This window comes from Xenopus laevis, chromosome 9_10L (genome assembly GCF_017654675.1).
Source record: "Xenopus laevis strain J_2021 chromosome 9_10L, Xenopus_laevis_v10.1, whole genome shotgun sequence".
NCBI classification, from domain to species: domain Eukaryota; kingdom Metazoa; phylum Chordata; class Amphibia; order Anura; family Pipidae; genus Xenopus; species Xenopus laevis.
In genome coordinates, this window is record NC_054387.1 from 34,781,974 (window position 1) to 34,803,419 (window position 21,446).

Consider the following 21,446-nt stretch of genomic DNA (forward strand, 5'->3'; position numbering starts at 1 on the left):
CTTCAGGGTATTAGACCCACCCAGATTGGGGGGGGGGGGAGAGGAAAGGGTTTATGTTGGGTACCTTATGTTTACTATTAAGATATTTGATGTTTTGGTCACTGTCTGTAATAATCAGGTCAAGGATGGACATTGCACACAACACAGCCATATATATATATATATATATATAAAAATAATATGTCCAAATGTCTGATCTATCCATGCTCTCATGCAATGTGAGAGGCCTCAACTCTAAATTTAAAAGGAGTCTTATGTTCAATAACAAAGCAATACCGACACATTCCTATAAAAATCATAGGAACGTGTCTATATCTAGGAGCTGCTGCACACCGAATATTTTCAACCCATAGCCGCCCCCAGCCCTGCAAACCTTTGTTAACCCGACCCTCTGACACTGCTAAATGATCTTCTGTGTTGTTTCAGTGACGCTGGGCTGGGGGCAGCACAATCCTTCCTTTGGCTAATTACAAATGAAATGGAAGGATCGCTCCGCGCCCAGCGTCACTAAAGCAATGCAGAAGATCCGTTAGCTGTGTCAGAGGATCAGGTTAATGAAGGTTCGCGGGGCTGGGGAGCTTTTAGTTGAAGCAGCAGCAGCTCCTAGATATGGACATGTTCTTATGATTTTTATATTAATGTGTTGGTATCGCTTTAAAGAGACACCCACCTTCCATTCTCCTTCTCCAGGAGACCCACTTGGTAGGCCAAAAGATCCTGGCCCTGAAAAAACCATGGATGGGATTGCACTATCACTCAATTTATTCCACGTGCTCAAGAGGAGTAGCAATGCTAATATGTAAAACCCTCACCCTCGAGATAATTCAATTAAACTCAGATCCCTATGGCAGGTTTTGTATCCTGCAATGCCATGTGGCTAACAAACCACTGACAATTATAAACCTCTACATACCCCGACCATTTGCAATGTCCTTCCTAGGTCAAATTAATGCTAAACTAGCCGAATTCCCCCATGTCCCTTCTGTATACTTGGGGACTTTTGTATGAATTCATATAGGGCTCAGCTGTCCCTACCAAACGTGCACAATGGGCAGAAGCCCTACAACTACTGGAGGTGGAAACAACCACACGAGAAGATATACTCATGTTACTCACAAAACATTCTCTAGAATATACCTGGCCAATACCTGCCCCCCAGGCACTCTCCGTCTTCTTAAATTAAACTCTCCCTACGTGGCCAGCTTTGGTGGTTAAGTCTTCTCTGACTGCAAGATGAAACAGTTGTTTCCCTAAAATGATAGCTCTTATACAGAATACTGGGACATTAATGCAGACTCCACCTGACCCAGTATCCTTTGGGATGCCTCCAAAGTGATGATGAGGGGAACTCTTCCCAAGCCATAATCCAAGCCAGGAATGATACCAAAAACCAAGTAGAGGAAGCAGAAAGTTATTGACAGCAACGCTGAGTCTGAACATAGCTTAACCCCTATAGATGCTTCATATGAGAATCTATCTGCAGCCCGCTCTTTCCTTAGAGTGGAGAGAGCCTCACAAGAAAAGCCCTGCTATACTAATCGCAAACTATATATTTGAGCATGGAGATAAGAATAGCAAGTTACTGGCCTACTTATCTAGACCCCAGACAATTAATACTGCTGTGCCACGTATACACTTAGACAATGGAGTCTTAACTACGGATTCTCAACATATTGTGCAACAATTTGCACTTTACTAGAAGAACATGTATGACTCCAAAGCCATATACACTAATGTACAGCTATCCCTCTTTTTAGAACATATCCCAATCCCTGCTCTCTCACATAGCAACAGGGCTTTCCTAGCTGCCCCTATTACTGAACAAGAAATTGCCACTGCAATCACCTCTCTCCCAGCTAACAAAACACCAGGGCTGGATGGCCTACCAGCAGATTGGGAGCTATTTTTGCAGATAGGGTTTTGTACCAAACTTGTGCTCACTCTCCAAGATGCCTATGATAATCACTCCCTCTCTCATTTGCGGGAGCATTAATAGTAGTCATACCCAAGCAGGGCAAGGACCCACCTTTTTGCTCATCATATCGTCCTATTTCTCTCCTCAATAATGACACCAAAATTTTGGCCAAGATCATTGTGGCCAGGTTCCAGCAGGTGGTTCTGGACCTCATTCAGCCTGGGCATGCCAGGTTTATGTCTAACAGATCCACGGACATCAACCTTAGACACCTATTTATGAACATCCAACTACCCCATGCTGAAATAGGCACCGAGTTGTAGCCTTGGACTCCATTTCCATTTGACTCTGTGGAATGGGACTAGCTGTGGGATGTCCTGCACCTCTGACTATGGCCCAAAGATAAATTAATTGGATCCAATGCTCTATAAAATCACCCGCAGCCCAAATCAGGGTTAATTGACTAACCTACCCCCCCCATTTCCACTTACAAGGGGTACGAGAGAGGGCTGCCCATTATCCCCCATCCTGTTTGCATTGGCCATTGAGCCACTTGCAATATCCATCAGAGGCCTCACATACAACACAATATAAGAAAAAAAGTCTCCCTCTATGCTGATGACCTGCTGATCTACCTTGCAGAGCCTAATGATTCACTCCTGGCCATTCTCCAACTGCTGAAGGTATCTGGTAACTTCTCAGGTCTTCAAATTAACTGGGACAAATCAGTACTTTTCCCGATTGACCCCGACCAACCACAAACTTAACCCCAGGGATTCCACTCCAATGGAACCAGCAGTTCAGGTACCTAGGAATCGTGGTACATGTAGACCCCAGCAAGTACCGACCTGAATCTAGACCCGATCACATCCAACCAAGGGTTGCGTGGACCAAACTAACCACTCTGCTAGCGGAAGGGGCCCTGGCTCTCCCCCACTTTCAACTATACTATTTAGCATCACAAATACATAACCTACATTGGTGCTTTGTTCCTGACCCCTACAACCTTAACAATCCCCTTCAGGCAGCAATCTTGGCATCTTTTGAGGGCCTACATAACTTTCCATACCGCTACCCCAAGGACGTGTCACCACTCCCAACTAAACTGGGCACCCCGCACAAGACCTGAAGCCTGGCTCTCAAATTGCAAGGTCACCCCCCCCCCCATCCCATTGTTATTTAGCTACTTACCTCTTTGGGGCAACTCATATCACAAACACTTTATTTTCTGGTCTAGAACTAAAATGAAGTACTGGGGGGGGATCTACTGGAACAGACATTCTTTCCAACATATTCGCAAATTAAGGATTAGACACAGAAACCACTTCCCTTCTACAAATACCTGCAGTTAAGACATGCACTCCAGGCCCAGTTTGGCTCTCTTTCCCCTCAACTGACCCACCTCATGCTGGAGGAAATACTCCATTCCCCCACCTCAGTCAAATTGCCGTCTAATATATATCAAAACCTTATGCTCACAGCAGGCCTGGACTGGCAATTTGTGGGTTATGGCAAATGCCAGAGGGGCTGCTGTAAGATGCCATAGAAAATAACTAATTATTGGGCTGGTGGGGGCTGTTTGGGCCTCAATGTACTTGGAATGTCAGGGCCTATTTTGACTCCCAGTCCAGACCTGGCTAGCGATGTGTCCCCCCCCTCGATCCGCTCCGACGCTAGAAGTTAGAAGTGCGATACAGGAGAAGGGCTGCATATATGTAACTGCTATGAAGCTTTGCCGAATGGCCAAATTACCCACAGACTCCTGCTCCAGGTGTCGCACACCCTCAGCAGGCTTCTTCCACATGAATTGGTCCTGCCCTCAAATTCACCTCTTTTGGTCTGTGGAAATAGAATTTCCGAGCAACCAACCTGGCTTTCCTCTGAGTGGTTGCTCCAGCAACATGCCTTCTGGGTGCACTGGACGATATTATCCCGCAAAGACACTTACATAAAAATACTCTTCAGAATACTGCTCTTCTACACAAAAAGGATAGTAGCTATGCATGGGATGGGAACAACACCCCCTACAGTAAAGGCCTGGAGGAACTGGTTAACAAAATGGTTCCCCTATATAAGCTGACCTACCAAAACAGAGGGTCCCACACTAAATTCGATAAGATTTGGGGTCCTTGGTATGACCTGGTAGGTCAAGCCAATGACATAGGCGAGTAGCTTCTCATCACAGCCAAATCCAGTGAATGCTCATTACCAACTGTCCCCAGGAGAAGGAGGCTGGGACAATAACAAATGGACTCTGAACTCTATTAAGCATACATAATGTAACACAGTACTACCTATCACGTCCGAATACGTGACCTAGAAATTTTTGTTTAATTCTCTTGTGTTTTGTAGCCCTTCACTACTGTGTGTGTTGATCTGAACTTTTTGCTAGACTCCATGTAATACACAAGTGGTTGAGTTGTGTTAGGTTTGTGTTATATGTTTAAAAATTGTTTGCAGTGGAGTTATTCAGATCCACACTTACAGCACGTATATGGTGCACATGGTGCCAATGCCCAATGCGGTTTGCATAATCAGAGTGGCAATGTGAAATAAAGGGTAGCCATGGGGGTAGCCAATCAAAGCTAAAAAATTAGAAATGGCACAGGATACACAGCAGGTAACAAATAAGCGCTCTAGTATACAATGGGAATCTTCAGAACTTCTACAGTGTATCCAGGGCTTGAATGGCGGTCACCATGGCTACACACCAGCTTGTTTAATAGTTGTGTTTCTATATCAAACACACCGGTTTTACCAGTGAAGGGTAACAGTATATTATATTGTCATTCCTTTAAACCTTTCATTTTTTTGGTGTTGCTTAACAAAAAAAACGGTCCTGTTGATTTGGTTAACCCTCCTGCAAAGTCAGATTTCCTTTACTATGATCTAGTTGCAATGGGACCAATGTGTCAATTTGAGCACTCCAGATTTGCTGGTAAGAGACTTGGTTTAAAATAGGCTGTGATATTTCCCAAAAGCAACACTTTGTTAATGCTTCAAAGGCCTCAACCACACTAAGCTGCATAGAAACGCAGGCAAAGAAACAGCTAATCTGAGCAATCCTGTCACCTCCACCCCGTGATTATAACTACTTACCCTATACTCCAGGCCAGTGCACCTGGATGCTGAAAACTGCACCAAGTAGAGATAGATCATTTCCTACAATGGCCCAGGCTGGTGCATAAACAGTGCAGTGAAAAAGACGACTTTGCTTAAAGTTTGGCTTATCGCTCTACTACACATGCACAGTACAGTTTTCAGTGTCACAAGCCCATGGTGTTGGGCAAGTCATTATACTCACTGGGGGGGGCGCAAAGATTTGGCACTTTTATCTTTTTTTACCTTTCCTTTAGTGTATCAACAGGGACTGTGTGAGACTTAAATTGCATACCATCATATTTTTTGCCGAAATCTATTTTGTGTACACACAATCTGATACAATCCCTGTTAGTGCTCTTAACATATGGAGTGGATCTGGATACAGATCTGCTTCCATTGGTTCTTTCTACGCTGGCAGAGAAATAGCCTAGCTTCTGGTCTACTGAAATAAGGCAAGGGGGAGACATTCACACAGATTTTCTCCTGCAGTTGGGGGGGGGGTCTACAAGAATCTGAACAAGGGAAAGATCTCTGATGAGGTTTGTGCCTGGCACCCCTCTACCTTTGTGCCCTAGGAACAGGGCCGAAACTAGAAGTAAGAAGAAGAGGCAGTTGCCTAAGGCACAATAATAGGGCGGTGCTAGGCAGCTACCTCTACAATTGTCTTCTGCCTAAACCCTAATCCGCACCTTACTCCCCCTTCCTTTTCTCGGACACCCTCCTCCCCCCATTGATGTCCCTGCCTTCCCTCTCCCCTCCATCTCTTCCCTCCCTCGCTCTCCCAATCCTCTCGTCGCACACGGGGGGCATCCGGCCGGCCTGGCCCTGCCTAGGCACATGCCTCTTGCAATCACTGCACTGTAAAACTGTAGCCCAAACCAAAGAAATATAAGTTGTACCTGTGCAACGAGAAGAATTTTCCTCTGTCTGCTTTGCTCTTGAAGTTTTCTGCTGTAAGGACAGCAAGATCTCTCAGTAAGGTCAAGTTATTCTGTATGAATGGTGTAAAAAAACATAATATATATTATAAGGTCACCAAGAACTGACTCAAAAGTTTGAACACCTTTTTTTCCCCTCAGCATGCTCTTCTATTATCCTATACATGCAGTGTGTGATGCCCGAAGGAAAGGGGAGCACAAGAGTTATGGTGTTAGTGCCATCAGTGTGGGATTATTATGGGTGTGGTGGTAAAGGCAAAAAACAATATATTTGGGGCAGAGATATGGTTACATAATAGATGAGGGATTTAGCATAGGGAGGCAACCTCACTGATAACATTACTGCCAGGCTGGGACTGGCAATCTGTAGATTTATCCTTGGAAAGTGATAGTTAATGTGATCCATTTGATAAAGACATTTGCAATAATCCAACTGCTGCTGAATTCCTGTTGCAGTATTGGCTGCGACCCTGAAGTGTTTCCTTTGATTGCCACCAACTGGCTGCTTAAAATAATTGCCGTTCAATAGCAAACATTCTTAGTATTTTGAAGAACAAGAACATTAAACAATTCGATTTACAGCAGTACTTGCACAATCCTATTTCAATACCTGCCAGAAAAGGGTAAATAGAAATTGCTGTAAATTTTCAGTGGTGTCACACTTTCCAATTCAACTGAATAGAAGGCAGCCCTGGCAGTTTTGGGTCTCCTCTAATAGAGATTAAAGGGTTTGTTCACCTTTGAGTTAACTCTTAGTATGAGAAAGATATTCTGCGATAATTTGCTTATAGTTTTAATTTTTTATTATTTGTGGATTTCGAGTTACTTCGCTTTTTATTCAGCAGCTCTCCAGTTTGCAGTTCCAAATTCCCCTAGCAACCATGCACTGGTTTAAATATGAGACTGGAATATGAATAGCGGAGGCCTGAATAGAAAGAGGAGTAATAAAAAGTAGCAATAACAATACACCTGTAGCCTTACAGAGCATTTGTTTTTAGATGGGGCCAGTGACTCCCCATTTGAAAGCTGGAAAAAAATCAGAAGGCTGAAAATAATTTAAAAAACGATAGAAACTAAATAATGAAGAATAAATCGCTAAGAATTGGCCGTTTTATAACATACTAATAGTGAACTTAAAGATGAACCTCCCTTTTAAGTGCCATGTGGCATCATCCTTAGATTAACGAGCTATGTGATATATTTTCATTAGCTGGAGCCAAGAAACAGCAGTAAGAGCTACACCTAGATAAAAAGCTAAAAAAAATAGCTCTAAAAAAAGTGAATTGTTTTAATGAATGCATTTTAGCATCATCTTTTCTTTAATGCAGCACTAAGCTACAATTCTGACCCAACTGCTTCTTCAAAACACATCCAATATAAATACACGTATGGGAGCCGTTATCCAGAAAGCTGTAAATGAGTGGGATTACTGAGCATATGCCTAACATTAATACTGCCATGAGTCAGACAAAAAAAAATGGCAAAGTGCTCATAGTAATTACAGGAATTTGTGGTTATTCGGAAAACCCATTATCCAGAAAGCTGCAAATTACAGAAAGGCCATCTCCCATAGACTCCATTTTAATCAAATCATTTTAATGTTTAAAAAGATTTGCTTTTTCTCTGTAATAATAAAACAGTACCTTGTATTTGATCCCAACTAAGATATAAATAATCCTTATTTGAAGAGAAAACCAGCCTATTGGTTTTAATTAATGTTTAAATGACTTTAGTAGATTATAAATTATGGAAAGATCCATTATCCCGAAAACCCCAGGTCCCTAGCATTCTGGAAAACAGATCCCATTCCTGAAAAACACACAAATGATTTATAAAGATATACAATTCTAGACTAATCATTCCAAACCTTTTGAAGGGCTTTGACAGATTTTTGCAGTTTATCTACTGCTTCAATGTGCTCCTCAGGCCCATTCCTATTTAAAAAAACAAACAAAAAAACTCATCTGTATTTCTTAGACATTGCAGTGTACAAACAACCTAAAATGAGTGCATTTGTTGTCCCCACCATGCTAAAGTGTTAATTGTACTGCAACAAAGCATCCGCAGACCAGATCCAGACTTAAGTTTAAAACTAGGTTCTGCCATTCCAAATAAATAAAGGCAGAGCTGTATTTAGGTCCAGTGCACCACAAATGCCTATATATAAATACAGTATCCAAATGAGCAATACAGGCGGCACTCGGATGAATATGAGGAGGTTTATTGTAGCAATTGTTTTATTGTATTGTATCAAGGTAACATTGCGTTTTGGGAAAACATTCCCTTAATCATAGGCGTCATTCCATTAATCATATGCCTATGATATGCTACAATAAACCTCCTCATATTCATCCGGAGTGCCGCCTGTATTGCTCATTTGGATCCACATTACAGCTGGAACGCTGGTGGCTGAGCACACAGAGCTGATGGAAGGAACATGCTGTGGTGGGGTGAGTCTTGAGCGGTCATATTTCCATTGACTTTCCTATATATAAATACAGCCCTGTACAGAGGCAGAATCAGCCCCCAAATGCCCAATAAATAGTTTACAGTCTAAGGCATCTTCTTGCATTTGCCAAAATCCACCACCAATACAATAACCCTACTGTGTACATTATCACGAAGAAGTATTTACTTTAACAGGGACGTTAAAGTCTTTTCAGTGTTGTAGCTTCGAGAAACGTATTTTAAGACTCTCTCTCCAGACAAAAATATTAAATTAGTCTTGTTCTTCTTTCCCTTTTCAGTACCCAAAATCTTGATCATCTGTAAATATAGAAGAAATACATTGATGCATTTTTTTGATTTTATAATGAATACTGCAACATGATTTTGTAATGAATTCTGTGTTTGAAACAGATTTAAAAGAAAGCTGGGGCTGTAACTAGAGGTAGAGGAACATATGTGCATTGCAATGGAAAGAGGTGAATGCAAAAAATAGTTTCATAAATCACTTTGCTCTGGTGGGTGGGAAGGGGCTAAGGGATCTGTTGTGGCAAGCCGGCTGGTGAGCTAGAGGAAGGCAGCAAGCCAAAACTGGAGCAAAACATTAGATAACTTTTCTCACATCTTTCCTAACCAAGAGACATCCGACCAGCCCTCTTTCTTTCTCCTGACAACTACCTCAACTACTTTATGGTTGGAGACCAGCAGGCAACACTGTTGTAACAAAATGTATTTATATTAACGGTACATGTATCCCTTAATACCATGGAATAAAAAAAATAATGAATGCAAATTGCTTAGAATAGCACATTCATCAATTTTACACTTTAAGCTTGAAAATGAAAGATACTGTGCAATATTATTTTCATATATGACCTCCATTATTCAGTTGACAAGCTCCATTAGCTGTAAGTTCACCCTGCCCCGGCTACCTGACCCTACTTGCACTACTTGAACCTTTCACCCAACTGGGGACCACAAAGTCACAGAGGAATGAGAGCCTACAATCAGTACGGGTAGTCATGGAATTGGGGTCCTTGCTATACAAAGGTCATACTGTCAAATCAGATAGGAGTCATAAAACTTCTAAAAGCCTCTTTCAGTAAGTGCAAGGAATAAATAAATGTCAGTTGTCCATTTTATAAACATACCCACCTGTAAGTCGCTCAGGTTTCTGACATGTGTCCCACAACACATGTTGGCATCAACGCCTTCAATATCAATTATTCTCACTGGGCCAGCATGATCATCCGGCAAGCCACGGCTTCTTACCTACAGGAAGTAAAGACAGCTAAACAATAAGACCAATAATTACAAAGTATAAAGGAGTTAAAGTATAAAGGAGTTGAAGTATGAACGGTGTAAGCAAGCAAAGCCTCACAAATGTAATTTCTAACGTGTAGTAAACCTCAAGTACATCACTCATACAAATCAAACTTAGACATATATAGGGGGGCATGTTCTGGAAGCTGCGCTCTGGACACCCGAAAATCTCTAAAAAAAAACGGATCCAAAACATTAAAATGGGGAAGCTAACAAAGGGGAACGCACCAGCTGGTACCCCGAGACCTACGATGGCCAAGAAGACAAAGGAAATCTCAACCTTTAACAAAGGTAGCCAGCACCATATCCCAGCGCAACAGAGCCCCAAAACGGCGTAGGAGGAGGAAGCACACCAACAGACAGACTCACCAAGCAATTCCACTCCAGCCAGTGCACCTCCTAGCCCTCCAATGATATGACGTTGATGCAATACTATCACAGAAATATCTCCCAACTGCTGTGTGACATAAGAGGCACAGAAACAGGAGACAGTGGAGCTTAAGCTGGAACTCCAAATGATAGCAACGTGCCTGGACACACTGGAGATCTCACAAGCTACACTCACAGCAGGTCAATATACGGCAAATAAACTGGCACACAGCACAGATTGTAGCCCTGAGACACATGGTGAAAGATGCAGAAAACCGGAGCCACAGGTGTAAGATGTGCAAGCACGGAAGGGCAAACAGAGATGTCCTATGCTGCCTCCACCACTTCACAACAAAGGAAAAAATCCTTCGGCAAGCAAGGGAAAGTGGAGAAGTATTACTGGAAGAGGACAAAGTCGAACTCTACCAGGACTTCGCATACTCCTCCATGGTACAACAGAGACGCCTTCTTCACCCCATACTACATACACACAGCGCCAAGAACAAATGGGCTTTCCCTTTTACTTTATCAGCCCGACATGGGGGTAGAACCTTTACTAAAAAGATCCACTTGAGACCCGAGCCTTCTGCAAACAACCAGGCCTACCTACTATCCAGCTCCCGGAGTGTCGCAAATACAAATATGGAGCAGATGGCAAACAACCCCCAGTCCATAAAAAATACAACCCACCAGTAGTCAGCAAAGTTTTTTTTGTTTATTTTTGTCGGCCAGATTGAAACAACTTGGAAAGCCATAACACCAAGGAGTTCATCTTCACCCACTGGCCAAACCCAACGATATCAATGGACTAACAAAGACACTTTACAAAGGCGATAACCGACATTAAGAACAAGAAACAATTTAGCTCCTCATCCCTAGAAGCACACATTACATTGATAAAGAAGCCCGGCAAGAACCCCTTAGACCCCGGAAACTATCGCCCCATCTCTTTAATCAATAGCGATGTAAAGCTCCTAGCCAAAATAACAGCACCTAGGCTACAAAAGTGTATTCCATACCTCATAGATCCAGAACAGGTGGAATTCATGCCCAGCAGAGAGGCATGAGATAACACAACTCCTTAACCTTCTTTACATAGCCAAATGAAGACAGACGCAATTATACATTTTCTCTACAGATGACGAGAAGGCATTTGATAGAGTCAACTGGTTTTACATGATGGAATGCTTAAAATGTTACTGCCTAGGAACAAATATGTTAACTAGGAACAAATATGTGTAGGGATAAAAATTTCTAAAAATTATATAGACTGGGCAGATATAAACCCATAAATAAACTAAAAAGGACCTCAATACCGAATTAATGTGGTTAAAATAAATATTCACCACACTACCACCACGCAGCAATACTTACCCACATATTAGACTGGTTATACCACATGGGCAATAAATAGGGTTGCCTAGCCGGTAAAATACCTGCCAAGGCCGGGGCCGGTATTACAAATTTACCGGCAATGTACCTGCCAGTAAATTTGTAATACGATTAAAAGGAGCCCTCGGCCTGCCCCCAATCCCCTGGAATTTACCTTTTCTTGTACTTCTTGTGGCGTCCATGATGTGGCCCCGCCCCTTTTGACGACACGATCCGCCCCTTTTGACGTCACAGCCCACCTCTTTGTGTCCCCGCCCCCCAGCAGGTGGTAAAACATTTTTAAAAAGGTGGCAACCCTAGCAATAAATTATGGGTGGAACCAGAACAAACCATCAACACTCAATTAATAGATAAATACATAGAAGAATATTTCATAAAGACCACCCATTGGTTACACACACACACAAGATATGATAAACTTAAGACACCATAACTATTAACAAAATACCCCTCACCGCCAGGCCTGAACTGGCAATCTGTGGGTTCTGGCAAATGCCAGATGGGCTGCTGTAAGATGCCATAGAAAGTGACTATTAAGTGGGCTGGTGGGGGCTGTTTGGGCCTCTTTTTACTTGGAATGCCAGGGCCTATTTTGAATCCCAGTCCAGGCCTGCTCACCGCTAATACCTCTGTTGAATAACCCAGTATTCCCAGTGAGCCTTGAACCAGAATACTTCCAAAACTGGCTAATACGAGAAAACCTACAAGTCTTGCACTTCATAGAAAAGGGGGAGCTCAAACCCTTTACTCCCGCAGACCACCTAAAGTTCTCGCAAATTGCACATTATTACCGTGCACTGAGAGGCACAGTAACTCTATCCCAACCTCTAACAATATTTGGGGGAAAAAAAAAACTGTACACTTAATGACCCGCACAGGCACAACATTTCCATGATTTATAGCTGCCTACAAAAAACAGATAGCTTGTCTAACCGGCACTTTATCCACTCATGGAGCGCAGACCTAGGAAACGGAGGAGCAGATTGGCAACCTTTTACTAAAACTCCTATGCAGCTCTAGATGCAGTCATATCCAGCAATTAAACTATAAAACCTTCACCAAATGGTATAGGACTCCCGCAAAGTTGAAAACACTGTTTCTAAATATATATTCTGGAGATGCCAAGAGGCAGGGGGCACTATGACATATATTTTGGGAATGTCCACGAATAAAACCCTATTGGGAACAGATAATCTCCTGGTCTGAAGAAATTCTTAAATACACAATAGACAGAAACCCTGCATACTGCCTGTTGTTCCACATGGAGAGACATATATCCATCTTCAAAAAATCTTTAGAACCCTCCCTCCTAAATGCTGCAAAGTGCCTCATTTCCCTGCACTGGAAAGCGCAACATGTGCCAACGGAGAAGGACTGGCTCAGAAAAGTAGAAGAGCGGTGTGTTTTCCAAGAATTATCCTCATATACGGAAGAACAAAGTACAACTTTCACTACAATTTGGAATTCAAAGAAAGGGAATGTCAGGCTCTACACCAATAGGCATTTTACATTTTTATTTTGTCTTTCCTTTCTTTCTCCCCCCCCCCATTTTTTTCTCTCTTTTCTCTTTCCTTTCTTTCTTCCCCCCCCCCCATTTTGCTCCTCTTTCTTCCCCTCTCCCTCCTCCCTTGAACAACCTGCTCCAACACCTACCCCATTAATGACTATACAAATCTTGCTGCCCTGACTATGATGTAACTGTTATAAGACTAAAATATATGGGTCCTGTAAGATCAATACTGTTTGTTGTGCATATATAATAAAACTTCAATAAAAACTATAATTGGGGAAAAAAACAACCAAAATCTGCTTGGTGCACCTGTACCCGGGCTGATACAATGGCTGCAGGTGTAGCCACATCAAAAAGCTGTTCGGAGCTTGGTCATTAATCCATTCAGAATGATATAGCCTATGGCTGTGAATTTCCGTACACGATCCATTTCTTCAGACGTACCATATCGAATTCAGGATCATCCACTGTTATAAGTCTTACATGGACAGGAACATGCTCACGAATCTTCTGATTAGCAATCTTCTCTATAGCTTCTACCTGCTCTGCGGTCACCAATGGAGTATCCAGCTCAATTACACTGCGCTGTCGTCCCAGGTCCCTAAAAAAATTGGAAAATCATAACCTGCTCAGCGCAAAAAAAAAAAAAAAAAAAAAAAACTGGCCACAAAAGGTTAGTTTGAAAAATTTTTACAGTGAGGTCAGAAAAAAAATTAAAAGTTAAGAGGTAGATAGGGCGTAATTACAGATAGGTTTGCCACCTGGCCGGTATTTTATCGGCCTGGCCAGTAAAAATTATGGTTGATCCCAATGTTATTAATAGGAAAAAAAGATAAATATATAGGAAGGCTGGTAATTTTTATGGCAACCCTAATTACAGAGGAAGCAGACCACGTGGCTGCAATGGGGCCCAGGAGGTATAAGGACCCCATGAGTTTAAATAAATATTGGTAAAACAGGTCAAACTCTAGATATTTTGGGGGCCTGAAAAATAATTTTCTATGGGGCCCAGTAATAGCTAGTTAACTAGGGGTGGTTTACCTTTATTGTTAACTTTTGGTATGTTATAGAATTGCCAATCCTAAGAAACTTCTCAATTTTTTAAAAATTTTTTTTTTTTTTATAGTTTTTGGATTATTTGTCTTTTGCTTTTGATTCTTTCCTGCTTTCAAATGGGGGTCACTGACCCATCTAAAAACAAATGCTCTGTAAGGCTTCACATTTTGTTATTGGGACTTGTTTTACTCATTGTTCTATTCAGGTTCTCTCTTCTTCATATTCCATAATATATTTATATCATATGTATACTGACAAATGTCATATAGGATCCTTTAACCCTAGTGTACAGTACAGAAGTATTTTTCTGTTAAAGGGGTTGTTCACCTTCCAAAACTTTTTTTCCCCAGTTCAAATGTTTTCAGATTGTCCCCCAGAAATATACTTTTTTAAATTACTTGCTATTTTTTACAGTTTTTTTAAAATCTAAGTTTAATGTTCCTGCCCTGGTGTTTGAGTCTGGCAGCTCAGTAATTCAGGTACAGATGGTAAACTTAGAATTTTGCAACATTTGGTTAATACTTTTTTCACCAGCATCTCTGGAGTATTAGTATCTGCTCAGCAGGGACAAAGATAATAAATGTATCAATTAAATTATCAATTTAGAACAGTTTACAGGGTCGGTGACCCCCCCCCAGCTGCTTTAGAAGGTGAAAAATGAAACTTTACACTTCATTAGAAAAACGGTCACACATAGAAAACAAAGTCATTGGAAAAAAGGACTCATCGTAAAATCTCTCTAGTCGCTTAGGACACAGATAACAATGGGGTATAGCTGTTGCCACTAGGAGACAGGAAACAACTAGCTCCTCCTCCACTGGCTTTAACACCCAGCAGGCGGAGCCTAGGTCAGTTTGTCCCAAAGATGGATCGAAGGAGGTTTAATTGAACCACAACATTTAATATGTAACCGGAAAACGTTATTACACATGTAACTGAGAACAGAAAGGGCCTCCATATGGGGAGGGAAGTCCTGTGTCCGACTAGAGAAAGATTTTACGGTAAGTACACAAAATCTCCTTTTCTCCATTGTCTGCTTGGGGGACACAGGTAACAATGGGGACGTACCAAAGATGTCCCCTGAATAGAGGGCAGGAGAGAGACCCTAAGTGGAAGACACCACTGTAGCTTGAAGCACCTTTCTGCTGAAGAGTGTGTCAGGTTCCGCAAATGTGTCAAAATGGTAGAAATTTGTGAGGGAGTGGATTGAGGTCCCTGTGGCTTTGCACAGCTGTTTTGCCAAGGCCTGATTCCAGAATGCCCAGGTCGTACTCACCCTCCCTGGTGGAATGAGCCTTTATTTTGTCTGACAGAGTCAGTCCTTATGCTATGTAGGCCCGCTGAACCGTCTGCTTGATCCACCTGGAGACGGAAGCTTTTGAGGTTGGGGGTCCCTGTTGTGGGCCCAAAATGAGCACAAAGAGCGAGTCTGATTTGCTGATGTTGCGGACCCTGTGTAGATAGAATTTGAGGGCACGTTCTGGGTCTAGGGAATGTAGTGCTGCTTACTTGGGGTTTGTCAGTGACAGGCAGAATGTGGGAATGGTTATCACTTGATTGATAAGGAATGCCGAAACACCTTCCGTAGAAAAGAAGGCACTGTGCAGAGTACTGCTCTGTCGGGATGAAAGATGAGGAAGGGTGGCCTTCACGACAATTTGCTGAGCTCTGAAATGTGCCTCGCCGAGGCAGTTGCTATTAGAATCAAGAGTACTTCGAAGTTTGCCTTGTGTCTGGGGCACCATTGCTTATAGGTGGTCCACACTCTGTAATACGCTCTGGACGATGTAGGTTTCCATGCTGCTCGCATGGTATGAATCACTGCATCCGAGAAACCCTTTTGTTTAAAGATGTGGGTCTCAAGAGCCCTGCAGTCAGGTTGAGGCTATGGGGGTTGGGATCCCGAATCAGGCCTTGGTGAAGGAGATCTGGAAGAGGCAGCAGAGTCCATGGATCCTCTGTTGACAGATTGAGGAGGTCAGAGAACCAGGATCGCCGGGGCTAGTTTGGTGTTATTAGAATGAGCGTGGTCTGTTCCCTCTGTACCTTTTTGATAATTCTTGGTAACAAGAGGGTGTAGGGGGGGATGCTTAAGCCAGATGGAAGTTCCATGGAGACATGAGGGCATCTGCGGCTAACGCCAGAGGCAGTTCCGGACTGAGAATTAAAATAGGCCCTGGCATTTCAGGTACAGAGAGGCCCAATCAGCCCACAGAGGCCCAAACAGCCCCCACCAGCCCACTAAATACTGACTTTCTATGGTACCTTATAGCAGCCTTTATGGCATTTGCCAGAACCCACAGGTTGCCAGTCCGGGCCTGGACAGAGGGTCCCCACAGCGCGAAGAAAGTCAGCACTTTTCGGTTGTGCCGGGTTGCCATGAGATCCACCTCCGGCAAGCCCCATCTTGCCGTTATATCTTGAATTATTTCCTCCTTTAGAGCCCACTCGACTGGGTCCAATGTCTGCTTCCCAGTTTAGCAGTCCTGGAATGAATATGGCTGACAGTCTGGTGCTGTGTAGGTCTGCCCACTGAAATACAGTATGCGCTTGACCTCCTGGAGTGCCGCTCAGTTTCTCTTGCCAACTTGGTGGTTTATGCAAGCCACAGCTGTGAAATTGTCTGACTATTTTTATTGGTCGTCCCGACAGATCTTTTTGCCAATGCATCAGTCCCAGGCGGATTGCCCGTATCTCCAATAGGTTTATAGGTAAACGACTCTCCGCCTGAGTCCAGAATCCTTGTTCTGAGCAAGGCTTGCGTTCGTTGTCATTAGTCTCCACTGTGGTTCTCCGAGAGGCTTGCCCCCAGAGAGGTGTGTAGTCTGTATCCACCAGGAGAAGGATACACATGTATCCATAGGTGGATGTCCTGAGAGAGATTTCCATTTTCAGGATGTAAGGATGTTCCACTTAAGTTCTGCATGTGAATTTGGGCAATGGGGCCACTTCTATCGACGAGACTATGACTCCCAGGACCTTCATGCAGAATTTGGTTGAGTGGCATGGTTTTGCTAGTAAGGAATGTACTAGAGCATTGAGGTGACAGATTTTTTCTTGTGTCAGAGACACTCTCTGGGCTTGTGTGTTTAACAGCAGTCCTAGGAACACCATGGATTGACTGTGTGTTAAAGAAGACTTCTCCATATTGAAGGCCCATTCAAGCTCTTGTAGCTTGGACATGGTGAAGTGGAGTGCCCTGTGTGCCTCTGTGAGTGATGGTGCTTTGATCAACAGTTCATCGAGATACAGGGTTATGGATATTCCCGCCTGACATATCTCTGCCGTGGCGACTGCCATGATATTGGTAAAGACTCTTGAGGCAGACGTCAGGCCGAAGGGAAGGGCCCTGAATTGGTAGTGGTGGTTTTGGGCAGCAAAGTGCAAGTATTTTTGATGAGAGAAAATTGCCACATCTAAGTACACATCCTTGATGTCGAGAGAGGCTAAGAATTGGCGCTGGCTCATTGCTGCTATGATGCGTAGGGATTCTATTTTGAATTTTTTTGGTTGGGGCGGATGAACCTGTTGAGTCCCTTTAGGTCCAGTACTGGACAGAATGATCCATCTTTTTTGGGAACTACAAACAGGTTTGCGTAGTAGCCCTTGAAACTGCTCTTTCGGGGGAACTGGGGAGATGACCTCCGCTTGAAGGAGGGCCACCAGTAAATCTTGAAAAGCTCTGCACTTTGTTGGTTCTTGTGGGATTCTGAACATAAAGCATTGAGGGGAGTAGGTAGGCAAATTCTAGGTGATAACCTCGTGATATCACTTTGTGAAGCCAAGAATCTTTTGTGATTGCGAGCCAATGGTCTATGACTGTGGACCCCCATGATGCGCAGGCCGCAGCTGGGGGATCTCCTTGTTTGGGTGCAGCTTGTCCGTGAGGGGCCTGATCTGTGTGGGTATGAGCAGGGCCTGGAGTTTCAGTATCTGACTCAGGTGGCTTACACCTAGAACATAATGGCTCTTTATGCCCTGAGAGCAGTCTTTTGCAGCACTTGGCTGAAGCCAAGAATTTAAGAGGTTGTTGGTGTCGCTCTGGAGACCCTTCGCTGTTCCCCTCAGACATGGTGTGGATATGCTAGGGAGGTCTTAATAGCAAGACTCCTTATGCAGTGCTGGGAGGCTAACTACAGATACGAAGACTAGCTACCCTCTCCATTGTGCCCCGATGGATACTACCTGGCTAGTACGGATCCTGTGGAGTCTGGTGCTATGTCCTCTGTCGTAGCCACTGTGATCTGGTGCCAGAGAACTGAAGCGACCGTGTTCGGAGTGAGTACATTCCAGAGCTTCCAGCAATGCGGTTCTGGCTTTACTAGTGTTTGGGCCATTGCTTGTCATAAAGGCGCACAAGAGTATGAAGGAGCGAAAGTGTGGCCGAAAAATACAAGCCACTGTGGTCTCTGGAAGGTTCTCCCTGCTTTGCGGGGAAACCAGCATCTCATGCCTAAGTGAACACGTCAACCGGGTTCTCACCCGGTCTCTCTCCAGAGGCTGTTGTCCAGGATAGGGAACCAATCCCCTATTCTGTAATGAGGCCCCGTGTGTAAGAAAGGGGAGGGACGCTGACAGCAGCGCTTTGGTATGGTGAAGTACCCTTCTCCTTGTATGAGAAGGAAGAGCCCGAGGGTAGTCTGATATACTTACCCTCCCAAGGCAATATCCCATCTGTGTCCTGGCCAGCCACACTACTCCTGCATAACAATGAAAGAGGGGGGTTAGGCTGTTTGGTCAAAGCTGCTTTAGCAAAGTAGACCCCAGGTACAGGTATACTAAACAGTGTAGTTGCCTTGAACATCTCCATATGTCAGAAAACCTGGCAATCACTTGGAGAATAATATACCCTGACCTAAGCAGCACACAACAAAAAACTGACCTAGGCTCCGGCTGCTAGGGGGATATAGCCAGCGGAGGAGGAGCTAGTTTTCTTTGTTGTATATTGCCTCCTAGTGGCAACAGCTATACCCCATTATTACATGTGTCCCCCAAGCAGACAATAGAGAAAGTCTATTTCTGGTGAACTATTTGAAATCAACTGATCTGAATGTGAACAACCCCTTTTAATAGTGCACCAGACAGAATAAAACTTCTATATATCACAAAAGTGTATTACAATTTGTGTATCATATATGAAGAAGAGAATCAATTGCAGGTTCAAGAGCAGGAAAGTCAAATTATTCTTCAATTGGCAAACAGAGCAAAAGAGAACAAGGAATTAGGATCGATGAGAGAAGTAAGTAAGAGTATCTACAGCTCCAGACGTTGCACACAAAACCCAAGATACTAAACTAAATAAACAGAAAATAGGTCTAGTATTTTGCACCTGACACTACCAAAAAGACTTATCCGTTGTGCTGCCCTCAAAAAATACAAATCCACAGCCCCGCTGCCTTCTGCAAAGGACAATGCATTGCAATGCTGCATACATGAACAAGGTTAGTCAAGGGGTTTCTTACATTTAAATAAATGTTTAGTATGATGTAAACACATTCTGAGCAAATTTGCAGTTGGTCTTTATTTGGTTTTTCATTAATTTAGTTTTCTGTTTAGAAGTGTGGAATTTCAGCAGCTGTCTGGTTGCTAGGGACCAGTTTACCCTATCAAGCAAAGAAATGTTTGCACACAAGAGACTGGAAGATGAATAGGAGAGGGAAGGACATAATAAAAAGTAACAATAACATTGTAGCATTACAGATCAATCATTTTTGGCTGCTGGGATGACGGAGCCCCCATTTGAAAGCTGGAAAGAGGCAGAAGGCAATTAATTATTTAAAAGCTATACAAATAATGAAGACCAATTTCAAAGTTGCTTTCGAACATAATAAAATGTAACCTACACAAGAACCTCCCCTTTAATATCTAGCTTTAAACTGATTTGATATCAATGGTGGCACCTACTACTTGTCTGTTTAACAGAACAAATATGTTTTATGAACCAACCCCACACAGCAACTAGAAGTATGCATTTCATTTATATTTTTGAACAAATATATTGAAATCTACAATATTTTTTTTTTTTTTTTTAAACATACCAGGACGTTGTTTTGAATCCATACAAAGAGTCTGCAATGGCTGTTACCAGGTGTTGACCTAACAAAGAAGAGAGCGTAATGTAAAAACATGAGCAAAGTACAGTTTTGTCTTCTCAGTTCACCTTCCCTCCTTTCAAAGGTCTACTCTAGCATGGTCCTAATTTCCAAAGTTATATTTGGCATTTAATTGTGGAATGTTATGGAAAACCACCACCTTTGTTTTGTGTGCTATCACCCACACAGAGGCGACTACAATAACATACACAAATGTTAGGGTGGATAAAAGAACGGTGTAACAAGGAAATCTAAATATATTTAATGATTTGCGAATACAGGTATAGTATATATCATCTGGAACACTCACTATTAGATAAGGGATCTTTTTTTAAATTGGATCTCCGTACCTCAAGTCTGCTAAAAACCATGAAATCAACCCAATTGGATTCTTTTGCCACCAATATGAATTCATGTAGCTTAGTTGCCATCAAGTACAAGCTACTGTTTTATTATTACAGGTATGGGACCCATTATCCAGAATGCTTGGGAACTGAACTTTCGGATTAGGATAAAATAATATTTCTGTAATCTGGATCGTCATACCTTAAGTCTACTAGAAAACCATGTAAACATTAAATAAACCAAATAGACTGGTTTTGCTTCCAATACGGATTAATTATATCTTAGTTTGGATCAAGTACAAGATACTTTTTATTATTACAGAGAAAAAGGAAATCATTTTTAAAAATCTGGATTATTTGGATACAATTGAGTCTATGGGAGACACACTTTCAGTAATTTGGAGCTTTCTGGATAACAGGTTTCCAGATAACAGATCCCATACCTGTAAAGAGAAAAAGGGAATAGACAATTTGAATTATTTTCTTGAAATTGAGTCAACGGAAAGGGCTTTGCCATAATCAGAGCTCTCTGGATAAGAAATCCCATTCCTGTACAATGCTCACATGGAAGATACGTAAACTCAACGGTGCACACGTATCCAATACCTATGGTAGCCCTCACAGATGAATGAATACATTTACTGTAACATTTGCATGCAGCGCAATCCAGGCAATGACAGATGGTTGTTCTATTCAGTTTTACAGATTCTTCCCTTCTAATATTTAGTCATTAAAGGGGGCCGGTCACCCTAAGAATTCATTTTCTATTTTGTTTGTCAAGCAAAATAAACCACTTACATTATATAAATGTAAATCTTGTATCCTTCAATCTTAGAATTCACAATTACAGCAAGTAGGCAGGCAGCATTTGTTGACATTTATTAAGGCAAGATTTATATCATGCAAAATATCTTTGGGGTGCACATGTAGTGGCTACACAATTACACAAGGAGGAGAGAG

General features: G+C 42.6%; 1 protein-coding gene across 3 annotated transcripts in view; it reads right to left on the bottom strand.

Annotated features, from left to right (window-relative positions):
* aarsd1.L (alanyl-tRNA synthetase domain containing 1 L homeolog) overlaps nt 1-21,446 on the bottom strand; it is a 38,361-nt gene that overhangs the window by 6,326 nt on the left and 10,589 nt on the right. For all 3 annotated transcript variants that reach the window (NM_001086797.1, XM_018234072.2, XM_018234070.2), the window contains 6 exon segments: nt 5,917-6,008; nt 7,823-7,889; nt 8,591-8,721; nt 9,556-9,672; nt 13,439-13,595; nt 20,089-20,146. In NM_001086797.1, coding sequence (NP_001080266.1) covers nt 5,917-6,008; nt 7,823-7,889; nt 8,591-8,721; nt 9,556-9,672; nt 13,439-13,595; nt 20,089-20,146 — 622 coding nt within the window.